General features: G+C 43.7%; 1 protein-coding gene across 1 annotated transcript in view; it reads left to right on the top strand.

The window, feature by feature from the left end:
• The window catches only part of PITPNC1 (phosphatidylinositol transfer protein cytoplasmic 1), a 98899-nt gene that overhangs the window by 57377 nt on the left and 21019 nt on the right, over positions 1-20503 (top strand). The window contains exons 3-6 of the mRNA XM_069749172.1: positions 5014-5102; positions 7805-7812; positions 15997-16068; positions 17564-17659. Coding sequence (XP_069605273.1) covers positions 5014-5102; positions 7805-7812; positions 15997-16068; positions 17564-17659 — 265 coding nt within the window. The remainder of the gene's footprint in view (positions 1-5013; positions 5103-7804; positions 7813-15996; positions 16069-17563; positions 17660-20503) is intronic.

Raw genomic sequence — 20503 nt, 5'->3', positions numbered from 1 at the left:
GAATATAACTACTATAATACTGCCCCTATGCACACGAATATAACTACTATAACACTGCCCCTAAGTATAAGAATATAACTACTATAATACTGCCCCTATGTACAAGAATATAACTACTATAACACTGCCCCTATGTACAAGAATGTAACTACTATAACACTGCCCCTAAGTATAAGAATATAACTACTATAATACTGTTCCCTGTGTACAAGAATATAACTACTATAATACTGCCCCTATGTAGAAGAATATAACTACTATAATATTGCCCCCTATTTACAAAAATATAACTACTATAATACTGCTATGTACAAGAATATAACTACTATAATACTGCCCCCTATTTACAAGAATATAACTACTATAATACTGTTCCTATGTACAAGAATATAACTACTATAATACTGACCCTATCTACAAGAATAATAACTACTATAATTCTGCCCCTATGTACAAGAATATAACTACTATAATACTGCCCCTATGTACAAGAATATAACTACTATAATACTGTCCCTATGTACAAAAATATAACTACTATAATACTGCCCCTATATACAAGAATATAACTACTATAATACTTCTCCTATGTACAAGAATATAACTACTATAATATTGCCCCTATGTACAGGAATATAACTACTATAATACTGCCCCTATATACAAGAATATAACTACTATAATACTGCTCCTATGTGCATGAATATAACAACTATAATACTGCCCCTAAATACAAGAATATAACTACTATAATACTGCTCCTATGTACAAGAATATAACTACTATAATACTGCCCCCTATGTACAAGAATATAACTATTATAATACTGCTCCTATGTACAAGAATATAACAACTATAATACTTCCCCCTATGTACAAGAATATAACTACTATAATACTGCCTCTATGTAGAAGAATATAACTACTATAATACTGCTCCTATGTACAAGAATATAACTACTATAATACTGCCCCTATGTACAAGAATATAACTACTATAATACTGCTCCTGTGTACAAGAATATAACTACTATAATACTGCCCCTATATACAAGAATATAACTACTATAATACTGCCCCTATATGCAAGAATATAAGTACTATAATACTGCTCCTATGTACAAGAATATAACAACTATAATACTTCCCCCTATGTACAAGAATATAACTACTATAATACTGCCCGTATGTACAAGAATATAACTACTATAATACTGCCCCCTATATACAAGACTATAACTACTATAATACTGCCTCTATGTACAAGAATATAACTACTATAATACTGCCCGTTTGTACAAGAATATAACTACTATAATACTGCCTCTATGTACAAGAATATAACTACTATAATACTGCCCCATGTATAAGAATATAACTACTATAATACTGCTCCCATGTACAAGAATATAACTACTATAATACTTCTCCTATGTACAAGAATATAACTACTATAATACTGCTACTATGTACAAGAATATAACTACTATAATACTGCACCTATATACAAGAATATAACTACTATAATGCTGCCCCCTATATACAAGAATATAACTACTATAATACTGCCCTTATGTACAAGAATATAACAACTATAATACTTCCCCCTATGTACAAGAATATAACTACTATAATACTGCCTCTATGTACAAGAATATAACTACTATAATACTGCCTCTATGTACAAGAATATAACTACTATAATACTGCCCGTATGTACAAGAATATAACTACTATAATACTGCCCCCTATATACAAGACTATAACTACTATAATACTGCCTCTATGTACAAGAATATAACTTACTATAATACTGCCTCTATGTACAAGAATATAACTACTATAATACTGCCCCTATGTACAAGAATATAACTACTATAATACTGCTCCTATGTATAAGAATATAACTACTATAATACTGCACCTATATACAAGAATATAACTACTATAATGCTGCCCCCTATATACAAGAATATAACTACTATAATACTGCCCCTATGTACAAGAATATAACTACTATAATACTGCTCCTATGTACAAGAATATAACTACTATAATACTGCTCCTATGTACAAGAATATAATTACTATAATACTGCCCCTATGTACAAGAATATAACTACTATAATACTGCCCCTATATAAAAGAATATAACTACAATAATACTGCTCCTATGTACAAGAATATAACTACTATAATACTGCCCCTATATACAAGAATATAATGCATTTCCAGATGTCTCTGGCTCTGCCACTGCTTATCTGGATGTCTCTGTCGCTGGATGACAGAGGTAACCACGCAGTATACTGACTCACATACAGTCATGGCTGAAAGTGTTGGCTCCCCTGAAATTGCCCCAGAAGATGACATATTTTCCCAGAACATTATCACAATCTCTCACGTTTCTTATTCTCAGGTTTATTTCCTTTGTGTTTCTTGGAACAATAAATAAAACTGATAAAAATTGTAGATAATTTCACACAAAACCCCAAAAATGGTCTGGACAGAATTGTTGCCCCTTTTCTGATTTGCGGGTAACACCTTTGTTTCCAACCTTTGATGCTTGCTCACACTTACCTGTGGCAGGTAACAGGTGTGGGCAATATGGAAATCACCCCTGAGAGCAGATAGAAGGGGAGACGTTGCCCCAATCTTTGCATTGTGTCTGTGTGCCGCTCTAAGCATGGAGAACACCGAGAGGAGAAGAGAACGGTCTGAGGATGGAGATCACCAATCTCTGGATTACAAGTCCATCTCCAGAGATCTGGATGGTCCTCTGTCCGCAACATAGTCCAGACGTTTACTACTTCTGGCGCTGCAGCTAATCTCTATGGATGTGGACAGCAGATAATTGATGAAAGGTCGAAATTCATGATAGTTCAATGGTGGATAAGCCCCAATAGGGTCCAAATAGATCCATTCTGTCTGTAGGCTCAGGGGGCATCAGTGTCAGTGACAACTATCTGTCCACATGTGAATGAAATGCTATGTGCCTAGGAGGACCCCACTGCTGACACAGAAACATGAGGCTAGACTGCAGTTTGCCAAACCTTCAGAGAAACCAAAAGCCTTCTGTGAAAGCATCTTGTGGACTGATAAGACAAGATAGAGCTTTTTGGTAAAGCACATCATTCTACTGTTTACTGAAAACAGAATGAAGCTACAAAAAAGATCACAGTACCTACAGTCAGACACGGTGGAGGGTCACAGATAAGAGCACAATACCGACAGTCAGACATGGTGGAGGGTAACAGATAAGAGCACAGTACCTACAGCCAGACATGGTGGAGGGTCACAGATAACAGCACAGTACCTACAGTCAGACATGGTGGAGGGTCACAGATAATAGCATAGTACCTACGGTCAAACATGGTGGAGGTTCACATATAAGAGCACAGTACCTATAGCCAGACATGGTGAAGGGTCACAGATAAGAGCACAGTACCTACAATCAGACATGGTTGAGGGTCATATATAAGAGCACAGTGCCTACAGTCAGACATGGTGGAGGGTCACAGATAAGAGCACAATACTGACAGACATGGTGGAGGGTCACAGATAACAGCACAGTACCTACAGTCAGACATGGTGGAGGGTCACAGATAATAGCATAGTACCTAGAGTCACACATGGTGGAGGGTCACAGATAAGGGCATAGTACCTAGAGTCACATATGGTGGAGGGTAACAGATAACAGCACAGTACCTACAGCCAGACATGGCGGAGGGTCACAGATAACAGCACAGTACCTACAGTCAGACATGGTGGAGGGTCACAGGTAAGAGCATAGTACCTAGAGTCACACATGGTGGAGGGTCACAGGTAAGATCACAGTACCTACATTCAGACATGGTGGAGGGTCACATAACAGCACAGTACCTACAGCCAGACATGGTGGAGGGTGACAGATAACAGCACAGTACCTAGAGTCACATGGTGGGAGGGTCACAGATAAGAGCACAGTATCAACAGTCAGACATGGTGGAGGGTCACAGCTAAGAGCACAGTACCTACAGCCAGACATGGTGGAAGTTCACAGATAAGAGCATAGTATCTAGAGTCACACATGGTGGAGGGTCAAAGATAAGGGCATAGTACCTAGAGTCACATATGGTGGAGGGTAACAGATAACAGCACAGTACCTACAGTCAGACATGGTGGAGGGTCACCGATAAGAGCATAGTACCTAGATTCACACATGGTGGAGAGTCACAGATAAGATCACAGTACCTACAGTCAGACATGGTGGAGGGTCACAGATAAGAGTATAGTACCTAGAGTCACACATGGTGGAGGGTCACAGATAAGAGCACAGTATCGACAGTCAGACATGGTGGAGGGTCACAGATAAGAGCACAGTACCTACAGCCAGACATGGTGGAGGGTCACAGATAACAGCACAGTACCTACAGTCTGACATGTGGAGAGTCACAGATAAGATCATAGTACCTAAAGTCACATATGGTGGAAGGTCACAGATAAGAGCATAGTACCTATAGTCACACATAGTGAAGGGTCACAGATAAGAGCACAGTACCTACAGCCAGACATGGTGGATGGTCACAGATAACAGCACAGTACCTACAGTCTGACATGTGGAGGGTCACAGATAAGAGCATAGTACCTATAGTCACACATGGTGAAGGGTCACAGATAAGAGCACAGTACCGACAGTCAGACATGGTGGAGGATCACAGATAAGAGCATAGTACCTAGAGTCACACATGGTGGAGGGTCACTGATATTTTGGAACTGTTTTACTGCCTTTGGCATTGGGTACTCTGACTGTGACCTGAGGGCGCCAACAATTTTTTCCTTCCCATTTTGGGGGTTTTGTGTGAAATTATGTCCCATTTGCTTTTTATTCTGTATACTAAATTTAGCATATAAATATAAACGCGTCACAAAACAACAGTGTGTGAATCCCTGGGGTGCGATGAAACATTCCCGAGTTATTGCCTCATTAAGTGACACTGGTCACTGCGGGGTTAATGTGACTTCTGTGTATTTTCCAGCAAACTCCCAAGTTGGGCGCGCGCCGTGGTCCCGAAGATCTTCTACGTCACCGAGAAAGCCTGGAACTACTACCCCTATACAATCACAGGTAGGGGAGCGGATGAGATACACGGTGCATCCAGTACCACACAGGAGAGGATTAGATACACGGCTCAGCAGTCAGTATAACACAGGAGAGGATTAGATACATGGCTCAGCAGTCAGTATCACACAGGATAGGATTAGATACATGGCTCAGCAGTCAGTATCACACAGGATAGGATTAGATACACGGCTCAGCAGACAGTATCACACAGGAGAGGATTAGATACATGGCTCAGCAGACAATATCACACAGTAAAGGATTAGATACACGGCTCAGCAGACAGTATCACACAGGAGAGGGTTAGATACATGGCTCAGCAGTCAGTATCACACAGGATAGGATTAGATACATGGCTCAGCAGTCAGTATCATACAGGATAGGATTAGATACACGGCTCAGCAGACAGTATCACACAGGAGATGATTAGATACATGGCTCAGCAGACAGTATCACACAGTAGAGGATTAGATACACGGCTCAGCAGACAGTATCACACAGGAGAGGGTTAGATACATGGCTCAGCAGTCAGTATCACACAGGATAGGATTAGATACATGGCTCAGCAGTCAGTATCACACAGGATAGGATTAGATACACGGCTCAGCAGACAGTATCACACAGGAGAGGATTAGATACATGGCTCCGCAGTCAGTATCACACAGGAGAAGATTAGATACACGGCTCTGCAGTCAGTATCACACAGGAGAGGATTAGATACACGGCTCCGCAGTCAGTATCACACAGGAGAGGATTAGATACACGGCTCAGCAGACAGTATCACACAGGAGAGGATTAGATACATGGCTCAGCAGACAGTATCACACAGTAGAGGATTAGATACACGGCTCAGCAGACAGTATGACACAGGAGAGGGTTAGATACACGGCTCAGCAGTCAGTATCACACAGGATAGGATTAGATACATGGCTCAGCAGACAGTATCACACAGGAGAGGATTAGATACATGGCTCCGCAGTCAGTATCACACAGGAGAGGATTAGATACACGGCTCAGCAGTCAGTATCACACAGGATAGGATTAGATACATGGCTCAGCAGACAGTATCACACAGGAGAGGATTAGATACACGGCTCAGCAGTCAGTATCACACAGGAGAGGATTAGATACACGGCTCAGCAGTCAGTATCACACAGGAGAGGATTAGATACACGGCGCAGCAGTCAGTATCACACAGGATAGGATTATATACATGGCTCAGCAGACAGTATCACACAGGAGAGGATTAGATACACGGCTCAGCAGTCAGTATCACACAGGAGAGGATTAGATACACGGTTCAGCAGTCAGTATCACACAGGAGAGGATTAGATACACGGCGCAGCAGTCAGTATCACACAGGAGATTAGATACACAGCTCAGCAGTCAGTATAACACAGTATAGGATTAGATACACGGCTCAGCAGTCAGTATCACACAGGAGAGGATTAGATACTCGGCTCAGCAGTCAGTATCACACAGGAGAGGATTAGATACATGGCTTAGCAGTCAGTATCACACAGGAGAGGATTAGATACACGGCTCAGCTGTCAGTATCACACAGGAGAGGATTAGATACACGGCTCAGCAGTCAGTATGACACAGGAGAGGATTAGATACACGGCTCAGCAGACCGTATCACACAGGAGAGGATTAGATAAACGGCTCAGTAGTCAGTATAACACAGGAGAGGATTAGATACATGGCTCAGCAGTCAGTATCACACAGGAGAGGATTAGATACACGGCTCAGCAGTCAGTATCACACAGGAGAGGATTAGATACACGGCTCAGCAGTCAGTATCACACAGGAGAGGATTACATACACGGTCCAGCAGTCAGTATCACACAGGAGAGGATTAGATACACGGCTCAGCTGTCAGTATCACACAGGAGAGGATTACATACACGGTCCAGCAGTCAGTATCACACAGGAGAGGATTAGATACACGGCTCAGCAGTCAGTATCACACAGGAGAGGATTAGATACACAGCTCAGCAGTCAGTATAACACAGGATAGGATTAGATACACGGCTCAGCAGTCAGTATCACACAGAATAGGATTAGATACACGGCTCAGCAGACAGTATCACACAGGAGAGGATTAGATACATGGCTCAGCAGTCAGTATCACACAGGAGAGGATTAGATACACGGCTCAGCAGTCAGTATCACACAGGATAGGATTAGATACACGGCTCAGCAGTCAGTATCACACAGGATAGGATTAGATACACGGCTCAGCAGTCAGTATCACACAGGATAGGATTAGATACATGGCTCAGCAGTCAGTATCTCACAGGATAGGATTAGATACACGGCTCAGCAGTCAGTATCACACAGGATAGGATTAGATACACGGCTCAGCAGTCAGTATCACACAGGATAGGATTAGATACACGGCTCAGCAGTCAGTATCACACAGGATAGGATTAGATACACGGCTCAGCAGTCAGTATCACACAGGAGAGGATTAGATACACGGCTCAGCAGTCAGTATCACACAGGATAGGATTAGATACACGGCTCAGCAGTCAGTATCACACAGGAGAGGATTAGATACACGGCTCAGCTGACCGTACCACGCTGATATGATAGTGCAGCCATGTTATTGGTCTCTTCTTGTTGGGCCCCTGTGGCCCCCGGTTGCTGCTCGTTAATGGTGTGTATTTTCTCTCCTTCTCTCGGTGGTCGTTTCCCGGCGGTAGAATATACGGTAAGTCTGGATGTATTATTTATCTGTCCGGGGGAGCGACACACACAATATGGCCGCCTTCTTGGCCTCCTGGTCCGCTGCCCCTCATAGCATCGGGATGTGAACCATTAGTGATATTAACCCTATAACTGACCTCTCTATTAATGAATATCTGTGAAGAGCGTGTTCTGTTGATGGATCTTTGTGGGCGGGCCGCCCGTACTCTACACATTTAAAGGGGAACACCACCAAAACAAGAAGATCAGGATTTTCTGGACATGAGGGAGGGAAGGATCACTGTCTGGATTTTGGATACATTTCTACCAGGTAGGGGATGACTATAGTTGGAAGAGAAGCTGGGAGGCGGCCATGTTGGTTATTTCTAACGTTTCCCAGATACGAGGCAGCGACATAGGACTGTATGAGCGGCATAGTGGGTGTACGTCACCAAGACGTGTATTTATGAGGGGCAAAGTTGTGATTTTAGGGGGAGACGCTCTGTATATCATCGACCAACAAAAGAAATGTCAGGAAAAGAAATCTGAGGATGGTTGCCTAGCAACCAGATAAAAATCCCGACTTTTTCTATCTTGTGCTATGACGTCTTCCCGAGACCTAAAAATACATTTTTCGTGACCCTTCAGCTTCTGCGACGTGAAGAGAGAAAACATTAATTTGTAAAGCGCTGCGGAATATGTTGGCGCTATATAAATAAAAATTATTATTATTATATAAAACTTGCAGCGTCGGCGGCTCCTGTGTCATCCAATATGGCCGCCTGATACAAAAATCACGGTTGTGAATGGCAACCTGTAATTGTCTAGTAGTTATGTCAGCAACATCACTGGGCTCTAATCAGCCTGATGACTCCTGAGGGGTTTTATCAGAATTATTAATATTAAAAGCGACGACAGAAGTCAAGACTTCCGTAAAGATGTGAAAATCTAGTGATATAATCAGGCCCTTCCCCCAAGGAGCTGATAAGCTAGTGATATAATGATCAGGCCCTTCCCCCAAGGAGCTGATAAGCTAGTGATATAATGATCAGGCCCTTCCCCCAAGGAGCTGATAAGCTAGTGATATAATGATCAGGCCCTTCCCCCAAGGAGCTGGTAAGCTAGTGATATAATGATCAGGCCCTTCCCCCAAGGAGCTGGTAAGCTAGTGATATAATGATCAGGCCCTTCCCCCAAGGAGCTGGTAAGCTAGTGATATAATGATCAGGACCTTCCCCCAAGGAGCTGATAAGCTAGTGATATAATGATCAGGCCCTTCCCCCAAGGAGCTGGTAAGCTAGTGATATAATGATCAGGCCCTTCCCCTGAGGAGGTGACAAGCTAGTGATATAATGTTCAGGCCCTTCCCCCAAGGAGCTGACAAGGTAGTGATAATTATCAGGGCCTTCCCCTGAGGTGACAAGCTAGTGATATAATGATCAGGCCCTTGCCCTGCGGAGCTGGCTGACAAGCTAGTGATGATCAGGCCTTTCCCATGGAGCTGACAAGCTAGTGATATAATGATTAGGCCCTTCCCTTGAGGAGCTGACAAGCTAGTGATATAATGATCAGGCCCTTCCCTTGAGGAGCTGACAAGCTAGTGATATAATGTTCAGGCCCTTGCCCTGCAGAGCTGGCTGACAAGCTAGTGATGATCAGGCCCTTTCATAGGCCCTTCCCCTGAGGAGCTGACAAGCTAGTAATATAATGTTCAGGCTCTTCCCCTGAAGAGCTGACAATCTGTTGATATCTAGTAATATGATCAGACCTTTTCCCCGTTGAGCTGATAATCTAGTAATATGATCAGACCTTTCCCCTGAGGAGCTGATAATCTAGTAATATGATCAGACCTTTCCCCTGAGGAGCTGATAATCTAGTAATATGATCAGATCTTTCCTCAGAGGAGCTGACAATGTAGTGATAGGAGGCATTCAGAGTAGAATTTCAATATTTGCAGATGACACTAAGCTCTGCAGGGTAATCAATACAGAGGAGGACAATTTTATATTACAGGATGATTTATGTAAACTAGAAGCTTGGGCTGATAAATGGCAAATGAGCTTTAATGGGGATAAATGTAAGGTCATGCACTTGGGTAGAAGTAATAAGATATATAACTATGCGCTTAATTCTAAAACTCTGGGCAAAACCGTCAATGAAAAAGACCTGGGTGTATGGGTGGATGACAAACTCATATCCAGGGGCCAGTGTCAGGCAGCTGCTACAAAGGCAAATAAAATAATGGGATGCATTAAAAGAGGCATAGATGCTCATGAGGAGAACATAATTTTACCTCTATACAAGTCACTAGTTCGACCACACTTAGAATACTGTGCACAGTTCTTGTCTCCAGTGTATAAGAAAGACATAGCTGAACTGGAGAGGGTGCAGAGAAGAGCGACCAAGGTTATTAGAGGACTGGGGAGTCTGTAATACCAAGATAGGTTATTACTCTTGGGGCTATTTAGTTTGGAAAAACGAAGACTAAGGGGTGATCTTATGTTAATGTATAAATATATGAGGGGACAGTACAAGGACCTTTCTGATGATCTTTTTAATCATAGACCTGAAACAGGGACAAGGGGGCATCCTCTGCGTTTGGAGGAAAAATGGTTTAAGCATAATAACAGACGTGGATTCTTTACTGTAAGAGCAGTGAGACTATGGAACTCTCTGCTGTATGATGTTGTAATGAGTGATTCATTACTTAAATTTAAGAGGGGACTGGATACCTTTCTGGAAAAGTATAATGTTACAGGGTATATACACTAGATTCCTTGATAGGGCGTTGATCCAGGGAACTAGTCTGATTGCCGTATGTGGAGTCGGGAAGGAATTTTTTTCCCCAATATGGTGCTTACTCTTTGCCACATGTTTTTTTTTTGCCTTCCTCTGGATCAACATGTTAGGGTATGTTAGGCTATGGTTTGAACTAGATGGACTTATAGTCTTCCTTCAACCTTAATAACTATGTATGTAACTATGTAACTATATAATTATCAAACCCTTCTGTTAAGGAGCTGCCAGTCTAGTAATATAATCACATCCTTCCCACAGTAGCTAACAATGTAGTGATATAATGATCGGATCCTTCCCCCAAGGATCTGGCAATTAAGTGATTTAGTGATCAGTCCCTCCACCCATGGCTCCATGGAGCCTATAATCAATATAATGATCATACCCTTCCCCCAAGGAACTGACACTCTAGGGATATTATTAGACCCTTCCCCCTGAGGAGCTGATGTTCTGTTGATATAATGGTCAGACTCTTTCCCTGAGGAGCTATGTAATTATATGATCAGACCTTTTCCCTGAGGTGCTGACAATGTGGTGATATAGTGATCAGACCCTTTCCTCGAGGAGCTGACAATGTAATAATATGAACAGACCCTTCCCCTGAGGAGCTGACTATGTAATAATATGAACAGACGCGTTCCCTCAAGGAGCTATGTAATAATATGATCAGACCCGTTCCCTGAGGAGCGGACTATGTGGTGATATAATGATCAGACCCTTCCCTCAAGGAGCTGACTATGTAATAATATGATCAGACCCGTTCCCTCGAGGAGCTGACTATGTAATAATATGATCAAACTCTTCCCCTGAGGAGCTGACTATGTAATACTATGATCAGACCTGTTCCCTGAGGAGCGGACTATGTGGTGGTATAATGATCAGACCTTTCCCTCAAGGAGCTGACAATGTAATAATATGATCAGACTCTTCCCCTGAGGAGCTGACTATGTAATAATATGATCAGACCCTTCCCCTGAGGAGCTGACTGTGTAATAATATGATCAGACCCGTTCCCTGATGAGCTGACTATGTGGTGATATAATGATCAGACCCTTCCCTCAAGGAGCTGACAGTGTAATAGTATGATCAGACCCTTTCCTTGAGGAGCTGACTATGTAATAATATGATAAGACACTTTCCCTATGAAGCTGACTATGTGGCGATATAATGATCAGACCCTTCCCTCGAGAAGCTGACAATGTAATAATATGATCAGACCCTTCCCTCGAGGAGCTGACAATGTAATAATATGATCAGACCCTTCCCCTGGGGAGCTGACTTTGTAATAATATGATCAGACCCTTCCCTGAGGAACTGACTATGTGGTGATATAATGATCAGACCCTTCCCTCGAGGAGCTGACAATGTAATAATATGATTAGACCCTTTCTCTGTGGATCTGACAATGTAATAATATGATCAGACCCTTTCTCTGAGGAGCTGACTATGTAATAATATGATAAGACACTTTCCCTGAGAAGCTGACTATGTGGCGATATAATGATTAGACCCTTCCCTCGAGGAGCTGATAATGTAATAATATGATAAGACACTTTCCCTGAGAAGCTGACTATGTGGCGATATAATGATTAGACCCTTCCCTCAAGGAGCTGACAATGTAATAATATGATCAGACCCTTTCCCTGAGGAGCTGACATTGTAATAATATGATCAGACCCTTTCCCTCGAGGAGCTGACAATGTAATAATATGTTCAGACCCTTCCCCTGGGGAGCTGACAATGTAATAATATGATCAGACCCTTCCCCTGAGGAGCTGACAATGTAATAATATGTTCAGACCCTTCCCTGAGGAGCTGACAATGTAATAATATGATCAGACCCTTCCCTGAGGAGCTGACAAGGTAATAATATGATCAGACCCTTCCCTCGAGGAGTTGACTATGTGGTGATATAATGATTAGACCCTTCCCTGAGGAGCTAACAATGTAATAATATGATCAGACCCTTCCCCTGAGGAGCTGACTATGTGGTGATATAATGATTAGACCCTTCCCTCGAGGAGCTGACAATGTAATAATATGATCAGACCCTTCCCTGAGGAGCTGACAAGGTAATAATATGATCAGACCCTTCCCTCGAGGAGTTGACTATGTGGTGATATAATGATTAGACCCTTCCCTGAGGAGCTAACAAGGTAATAATATGATCAGACCCTTCCCCTGAGGAGCTGACTATGTGGTGATATAATGATTAGACCCTTCCCTCGAGGAGCTGACAATGTAATAATATGATCAGACCCTGTTACAAACCCCCAAATATAACAGAAAGCATGGAAAGTCTACTTCTAAAGCAGATAGATGAAGCTGCAACCCATAATGAGGTCCTGGTTATGGGGGACTTTAACTACCCGGATATTAACTGGGAAACAGAAACCTGTGAAACCCATAAAGGCAACAGGTTTCTGCTAATAACCAAGAAAAATTATCTTTCACAATTGGTGCAGAATCCAACCAGAGGAGCAGCACTTTTAGACCTAATACTATCTAATAGACCTGACAGAATAACAAATCTGCAGGTGGTTGGGCATTTAGGAAATAGCGACCACAATATTGTGCAGTTTCACCTGTCTTTCACTAGGGGGACTTGTCAGGGAGTCACAAAAACATTGAACTTTAGGAAGGCAAAGTTTGAACAGCTTAGAGATGCCCTTAATCTGGTAGACTGGGACAATATCCTCAGAAATGAGAATACAGATAATAAATGGGAAATGTTTAAGAACATCCTAAATAGGCAGTGTAAGCGGTTTATACCTTGTGGGAATAAAAGGACTAGAAATAGGAAAAACCCAATGTGGCTAAACAAAGAAGTAAGACAGGCAATTAACAGTAAAAAGAAAGCATTTGCACTACTAAAGCAGGATGGCACCATTGAAGCTCTAAAAAACTATAGGGAGAAAAATACTTTATCTAAAAAACTAATTAAAGCTGCCAAAAAGGAAACAGAGAAGCACATTGCTAAGGAGAGTAAAACTAATCCCAAACTGTTCTTCAACTATATCAATAGTAAAAGAATAAAAACTGAAAATGTAGGCCCCTTAAAAAATAGTGAGGAAAGAATGGTTGTAGATGACGAGGAAAAAGCTAACATATTAAACACCTTCTTCTCCACGGTATTCACGGTGGAAAATGAAATGCTAGGTGAAATCCCAAGAAACAATGAAAACCCTATATTAAGGGTCACCAATCTAACCCAAGAAGAGGTGCGAAACCGGCTAAATAAGATTAAAATAGATAAATCTCCGGGTCCGGATGGCATACACCCACGAGTACTAAGAGAACTAAGTAATGTAATAGATAAACCATTATTTCTTATTTTTAGTGACTCTATAGCGACAGGGTCTGTTCCGCAGGACTGGCGCATAGCAAATGTGGTGCCAATATTCAAAAAGGGCTCTAAAAGTGAACCTGGAAATTATAGGCCAGTAAGTCTAACCTCTATTGTTGGTAAAATATTTGAAGGGTTTCTGAGGGATGTTATTCTGGATTATCTCAATGAGAATAACTGTTTAACTCCATATCAGCATGGGTTTATGAGAAATCGCTCCTGTCAAACCAATCTAATCAGTTTTTATGAAGAGGTAAGCTATAGACTGGACCACGGTGAGTCATTGGACGTGGTATATCTCGATTTTTCCAAAGCGTTTGATACCGTGCCGCACAAGAGGTTGGTACACAAAATGAGAATGCTTGGTCTGGGGGAAAATGTGTGTAAATGGGTTAGTAACTGGCTTAGTGATAGAAAGCAGAGGGTGGTTATAAATGGTATAGTCTCTAACTGGGTCGCTGTGACCAGTGGGGTACCGCAGGGGTCAGTATTGGGACCTGTTCTCTTCAACATATTCATTAATGATCTGGTAGAAGGTTTACACAGTAAAATATCGATATTTGCAGATGATACAAAACTATGTAAAGCAGTTAATACAAGAGAAGATAGTATTCTGCTACAGATGGATCTGGATAAGTTGGAAACTTGGGCTGAAAGGTGGCAGATGAGGTTTAACAATGATAAATGTAAGGTTATACACATGGGAAGAGGGAATCAGTATCACCATTACACACTGAACGGGAAACCACTGGGTAAATCTGACAGGGAGAAGGACTTGGGGATCCTAGTTAATGATAAACTTACCTGGAGCAGCCAGTGCCAGGCAGCAGCTGCCAAGGCAAACAGGATCATGGGGTGCATTAAAAGAGGTCTGGATACACATGATGAGAGCATTATACTGCCTCTGTACAAATCCCTAGTTAGACCGCACATGGAGTACTGTGTCCAGTTTTGGGCACCGGTGCTCAGGAAGGATATAATGGAACTAGAGAGAGTACAAAGGAGGGCAACAAAATTAATAAAGGGGATGGGAGAACTACAATACCCAGATAGATTAGCGAAATTAGGATTATTTAGTCTAGAAAAAAGACGACTGAGGGGCGATCTAATAACCATGTATAAGTATATAAGGGGACAATACAAATATCTCGCTGAGGATCTGTTTATACCAAGGAAGGTGACGGGCACAAGGGGGCATTCTTTGCGTCTGGAGAAGAGAAGGTTTTTCCACCAACATAGAAGAGGATTCTTTACTGTTAGGGCAGTGAGAATCTGGAATTGCTTGCCTGAGGAGGTGGTGATGGCGAACTCAGTCGAGGGGTTCAAGAGAGGCCTGGATGTCTTCCTGGAGCAGAACAATATTGTATCATACAATTATTAGGTTCTGTAGAAGGACGTAGATCTGGGTATTTATTATGATGGAATATAGGCTGAACTGGATGGACAAATGTCTTTTTTCGGCCTTACTAACTATGTTACTATGTTACTATGTTCCCTGAGGAGCTGACAAGGTAATAATATGATCAGACCCTTCCCTGAGGAGCTGACAAGGTAATAATATGATCAGACCCTTCCCCTGAGGAGCTGACTATGTGGTGATATAATGATTAGACCGTCACCCGATTATCAGACTAATGATATGATCAGATCCTGTCCCAAGAACTGAAATCGAGTGATATACACTCACTGTTATAGTGTTACCGGTTAACTCCATCCAATCTTCTGGAAGAGATAACTAACATTCTGGAAGAGATAACTAACATACAGATAATTAATGGACGTTGGGACATGTTTGTAGATGGGATGACTTGCTAACACTTACAGCCCCGAACAGTTGGGAGAGATGTCTGGTGGAATCCAGCAGAACCCCATCCACCAGCTTCCCGCTCCGTGGGGGCGGGGTTATTCTTCCACTAAACGCCCCTGAGAACTACACGTCTAGCAGAGACTCACCCTCTTTTGGCGTCCTCCCATCTGTATGTTTGGCTTCTGCTCAATCTGGTGGAATTGCCATTTTACTCTTCTATTGCAGGATTAGGATTATTTATTTTTTTTATTTTTTCCCAGTGTTCATTCCTTCCTAAATTCTCCATCCACATAGAGACGAAGTACGAGGACAATAAAGGGAGTAACGACAATGTGAGTATGACCGTGGAGCCTCCTGTAATGTGAAGGGATATTATCCGGGGCCCCCATAGCATAAATTTACATGACGACAGTTAACCCTTTAGTAAACCACAGAAAAAACATCTGTTCTGTGCAAACCCATGGAAAGATGAACGTGTCGCCGTGCCACTGGAGCGCCCCGTCAGGGCAGCGGGGTACTCGGTACCGGGTCCTTCGGTTCACAGGGGATGTCACGGTGGCTAACCCGGTCCGTGGCCCTGGGACGTCCGTGTAAAAGGGAAAGGTATTTAAAGGGATAAAGTTTGTGTTCGTGACGCCACCTGTGGTATTCGGTCAGGGTGACCGACGCTGCTTTAAGTGGTCCTCTGGGGTGATGTTATGGCAGCTAGATGGTATACCTTCCCACAGGTGAAGTATGTCCCCAGGGCTTCCCAGTGTGTAGATGGTGAATGATGAGAGGCGCAGTGAATAATGAGGACACAAGGTTGCAGTCTCTTTACCTTTACTGAAGACTTCAGCATCCACTGTCCAGGGCACCGGATCACAGGGCAGGCAGAGTCCGGCCGGTTTGGAGGCAAGTCCAGAGTTCCCTTGTGCAGGTAGAAATCAGTAGCCTTCCTTTAGCACCGTGGTGTTGTAGTCCCTTCCTGCTGAGCTTCTCATAAGGTCCCCACAGATGTTATAGATGTTATGTCTCTCTCTGTCCCCCGGATAGGATAGGACAAACCCGTATGACCGGTGGCTTGAGGCGTTTTACAGGGACTCTATCATGCCCCAGCCTCTAAGTGGTGCCACCGTGCCTCCTGGGTGTAGGGCGGGCAGGTAACGTGCAATTAGCTGTCCTGCCGGTCTCTGGAGCAAGGCATAAAGGATCGTTGCTCCCTCGGTGTTCCGGCTACCGGGATCCTGCGCCTCAGAAGGAGGCAGCTTGTGTAGGGCAGAACTTCTGGTATCCATTCCTTTGCTACGACTTCTTTCACCTTCTCTGCAATACAGTTCTGCCTTCGATGTCTCTTTCTGGGAGCTGCAGCTCTCAGGGCATGCACAGCTCCGTGTCCTTCTGTCTCGGTCTCTGACAGGATCCCACCTCTGCCAGGGACCAACTACCTGAGCCAAGCTCAGCCAGCAACTAACTAACTTTCCCTACAGGCAACCAGTTTTACCTAAGTGTGGGGAGTGACCTAATAAATAGAAGCAAGGCTCCCCCTGGTGGCCTGGAGTGTGAAATGTGTTGCATGTTTGTCATATCTGGATGCAATTGTCCTTCTTTGCCTCCAAACGTAATATCACTCTCCCCGAGAGGAAAATGACGTTACTGCAACAACCAGGACCCTGGGGCGCTGCACCACCATCTAGTGGTCAGCGCAGGAAAAGCAGGCCTCGGTCAAATGAATGTGGTGGATTATCAAATATTCTGGATTATAAAGTCATGTTTCTCCTGCCACGGAGCAGCGCTCTGATTGGTTGATGTGTGTATATGGCGTCACCCGGTCTTCTATCCTTGCAGATATTTCACAATGAGCTGAAGGACCTGGAGCGTGAGGTCTGCTTCATCGATATTGCGTGCGACGAGGTGCCGGAGAGATACTACAAGGAGTCGGAGGTGAGTGGCCCCAGAATCTTAGAATCGGTGAGCAGTGATGTCATCAGTGGTGGTTACAGATGATAGAACATATTGGTGGCCAGCAGCCCTCCCAGGGAGAGATATACCTAATAAACAGTGGAGTGCGTCCATGTGGGACCTGAGGGGTTAATGCCGCACCGTCCGACCACGCTCCGCCGGGTAATTACTTAATATTCATACCACCTGGCATCAGCTCCTTTCTGTTCCAGCTGCTCTGCCAGCCCCAGGGGGTGAAGGGATGAGGCCAGCTGCATCCCACACAGGCTGCAGAAAGCGCGACTGGGGAGAGAAGCTGGGGAAAAAAATAAGGGGAGGAGCCAGAAAATGGGGGAGGATCCAGATATATAAACAAGGGGGAGGAGCTAGAGCAGGAAAGAGTATGAGGACCCTTTCTATGCTAGTCAGAAACATTGAGCTCCATTTCAGCTGCATCTGATCTGGTCATTACCTTTTCCCAAAGAAACTAGTCAGACCTACTTGTCCCCTGCCAGTGAAAGATTTGTCTTCCTGTGCTGAGTGCTAAAGCTAAGTGTTTGGAGTAGAGTTGTTGTAGTAGTTGTCACGGTTCCCGGGGAGGATACCTTTATCATCCCCACTACTCACACCAATTTGTCATGAACCGGGGTTGTTTGGTTGCCCCTGGTTCTTTCTGAAGGGGATTTATCTATATCCCACTTCCTAGTTCCGGATTGGAACCTGCAGCTATCTGGCGCCCCCCTTACCCTCAAGTCAGACCGGGTACTGCACCTAGTATAATTAGTCGCCAGAAAGGCTGCCTTACTTTGCACTGGCTAATGGGCACACTGCAGTGAGGGCGATATAACTACTCCCACTCAGGCGGGAACAATAATTATCAACACCGCCGTCGCTACAAAGCCTCCCAAATGCACAGGAGAAATCCGCTGCCACCAACTCCAATTTCTTAATTAATAACAGGTCAACCCAGATTAGTAGCATAAATCACTTCAGAGGACGTGACAGTACGTTATAGAGCAAGGAGAGACAAAGCTAGTAATTTTATATTTTACTCCAAAAAAGGTAGGCAGTGTTTACAGAGGTATAAAAAGATATTATAAAGAAGACAAGTATCATTTGTACAGTACAACTACAAATAAAATGGGATTAAAGTTGAAAGAACACTTACATTTCGTTCAGATCATTTCATCTCATGGCTGACCGTGTGCTGTGGGGGATGGGCAAAAGACACTCGAAGACTGCTGCTTCACTCACTTATTTCCCAGCCTAAAACCAAGGCCTCCCCCTGTGGTGACCTCACTCAGGACTGAATCCTCCCCTTTCTTAGAGCTGTGACAAACCATTTTTATACATAGCTCGCTGTATGAACTTCGTATACGAACAACACAATGATCAGGATGGGCACCACGTCAGGGGGAATCTTTTAAGTGTAAACACTGGGTTTAGCGCCTAGCGGTTTTCAGTAAGCTATAGATCTCTCGATGGACATCCGGAATATATAATCCTTATATCTCTTGCCTGGATCGGTGCCAATATACATAACCTTAAAAGAACAATAGAATTCCATGCTTGCTGTACCAGTTTTAGCCAGTTTCAGTTGGGAGGGGGATGAGGGGTTTTACACAGAGTCTGGCTTTCGCAGCACCAAGCTATAAACATTCCTGAAGGAGGGGTAAATGAGGGGTTTAGGATTACACACGCAGGCACAGGAAACCAGCTGAGAGCTCTGTATGTGTAATTGAAGTAATCAGAACTTTCCTATTTCCTGACAGTAGTGTTCTGTGGTTTGCTGTAGTATGTGTGTCTATCTCCTGGTCCCTGTTCCCATTTAGTTTATTCCTCCCAGTCCTAATCCTCCTCCCTCTTGTTGATTAGCGCTTTTTTATGTAATTGTTTTTTCTGTTATCCCTGTTTTGTCTTTGTGTCTTGTTTACATTACTATTCTGTCCCAGGCCTCATGGGGTGGGGGAGGGGACAGATCAGGTTTTAACAGAGTTCATAGAAAGGTCAGAGACTCGGGCCTCTCTACCTTCAAGAGTACCCTCTGCACAGTGTTACGGCTGCGACCGCAGAAGTGGCCGAGCCGACGCCTCCACGTCGCCTGAACATGACGACGTGGGCGAGCGTCCCAAAAAGGAACGCAATGTGGACCCACTGGTCCACATAGATTAACCTGGACCTACCCAGACTAAGGAAGGGCAGCGAGCAGGTCTGTGGCAGCTGAGCATGTGAACAAGATGTCAATTTGCAGAACTAGACTACACCGCACAACTTCAGGTATGAAGAAACAAAGTTTACTTAAATGAAATCACAGTACATAACAAAACATAATGATTTCAGGATCCCGATTCCACACATCAAGGAAGGGTACACGTCTCAGACGTCAGACGATGGCAGGAGTCATCACGGGTTGATGCAGTCAGGATCAACTGGCACGGGCATACTAGGACGGCCTCTCTCTCAGGCCTCAGGCATAGCACAGGCTCAGCAGGAGAACATCAGACACCGATCCCAGAAGGACGTCGTCACTGGGTGAACCCCGGGAAACTGGTGGAACATTGGATCACAGGCTAGACATCAGGACACAGGCAGGACATCAGGATACAGGCAGGACATCGGGACACAGGCAGGACATCGGGACACAGGCAGGACATTGGGACACAGGCAGGACATCGGGACACACAGGGTCGGACTGGGGTGTCTGGGGCCCACCAGGGGAATGGACTCTAGGGGCCCACCCTACAGCTATATGCAAATATCTGTCATTATAGTGGAGCAACGGCTGTAAAACACCGGCAGCTGCTGCACATCTACCGTGTGCTCCAATAACTGGGATGTATAATTACG

Source organism: Ranitomeya imitator, chromosome 2 (assembly GCF_032444005.1).
Source record: "Ranitomeya imitator isolate aRanImi1 chromosome 2, aRanImi1.pri, whole genome shotgun sequence".
Classification (NCBI taxonomy): domain Eukaryota; kingdom Metazoa; phylum Chordata; class Amphibia; order Anura; family Dendrobatidae; genus Ranitomeya; species Ranitomeya imitator.
Note: the sequence above shows the minus strand (reverse complement) of the source record. Positions and strands in the feature narration are given on the sequence as shown.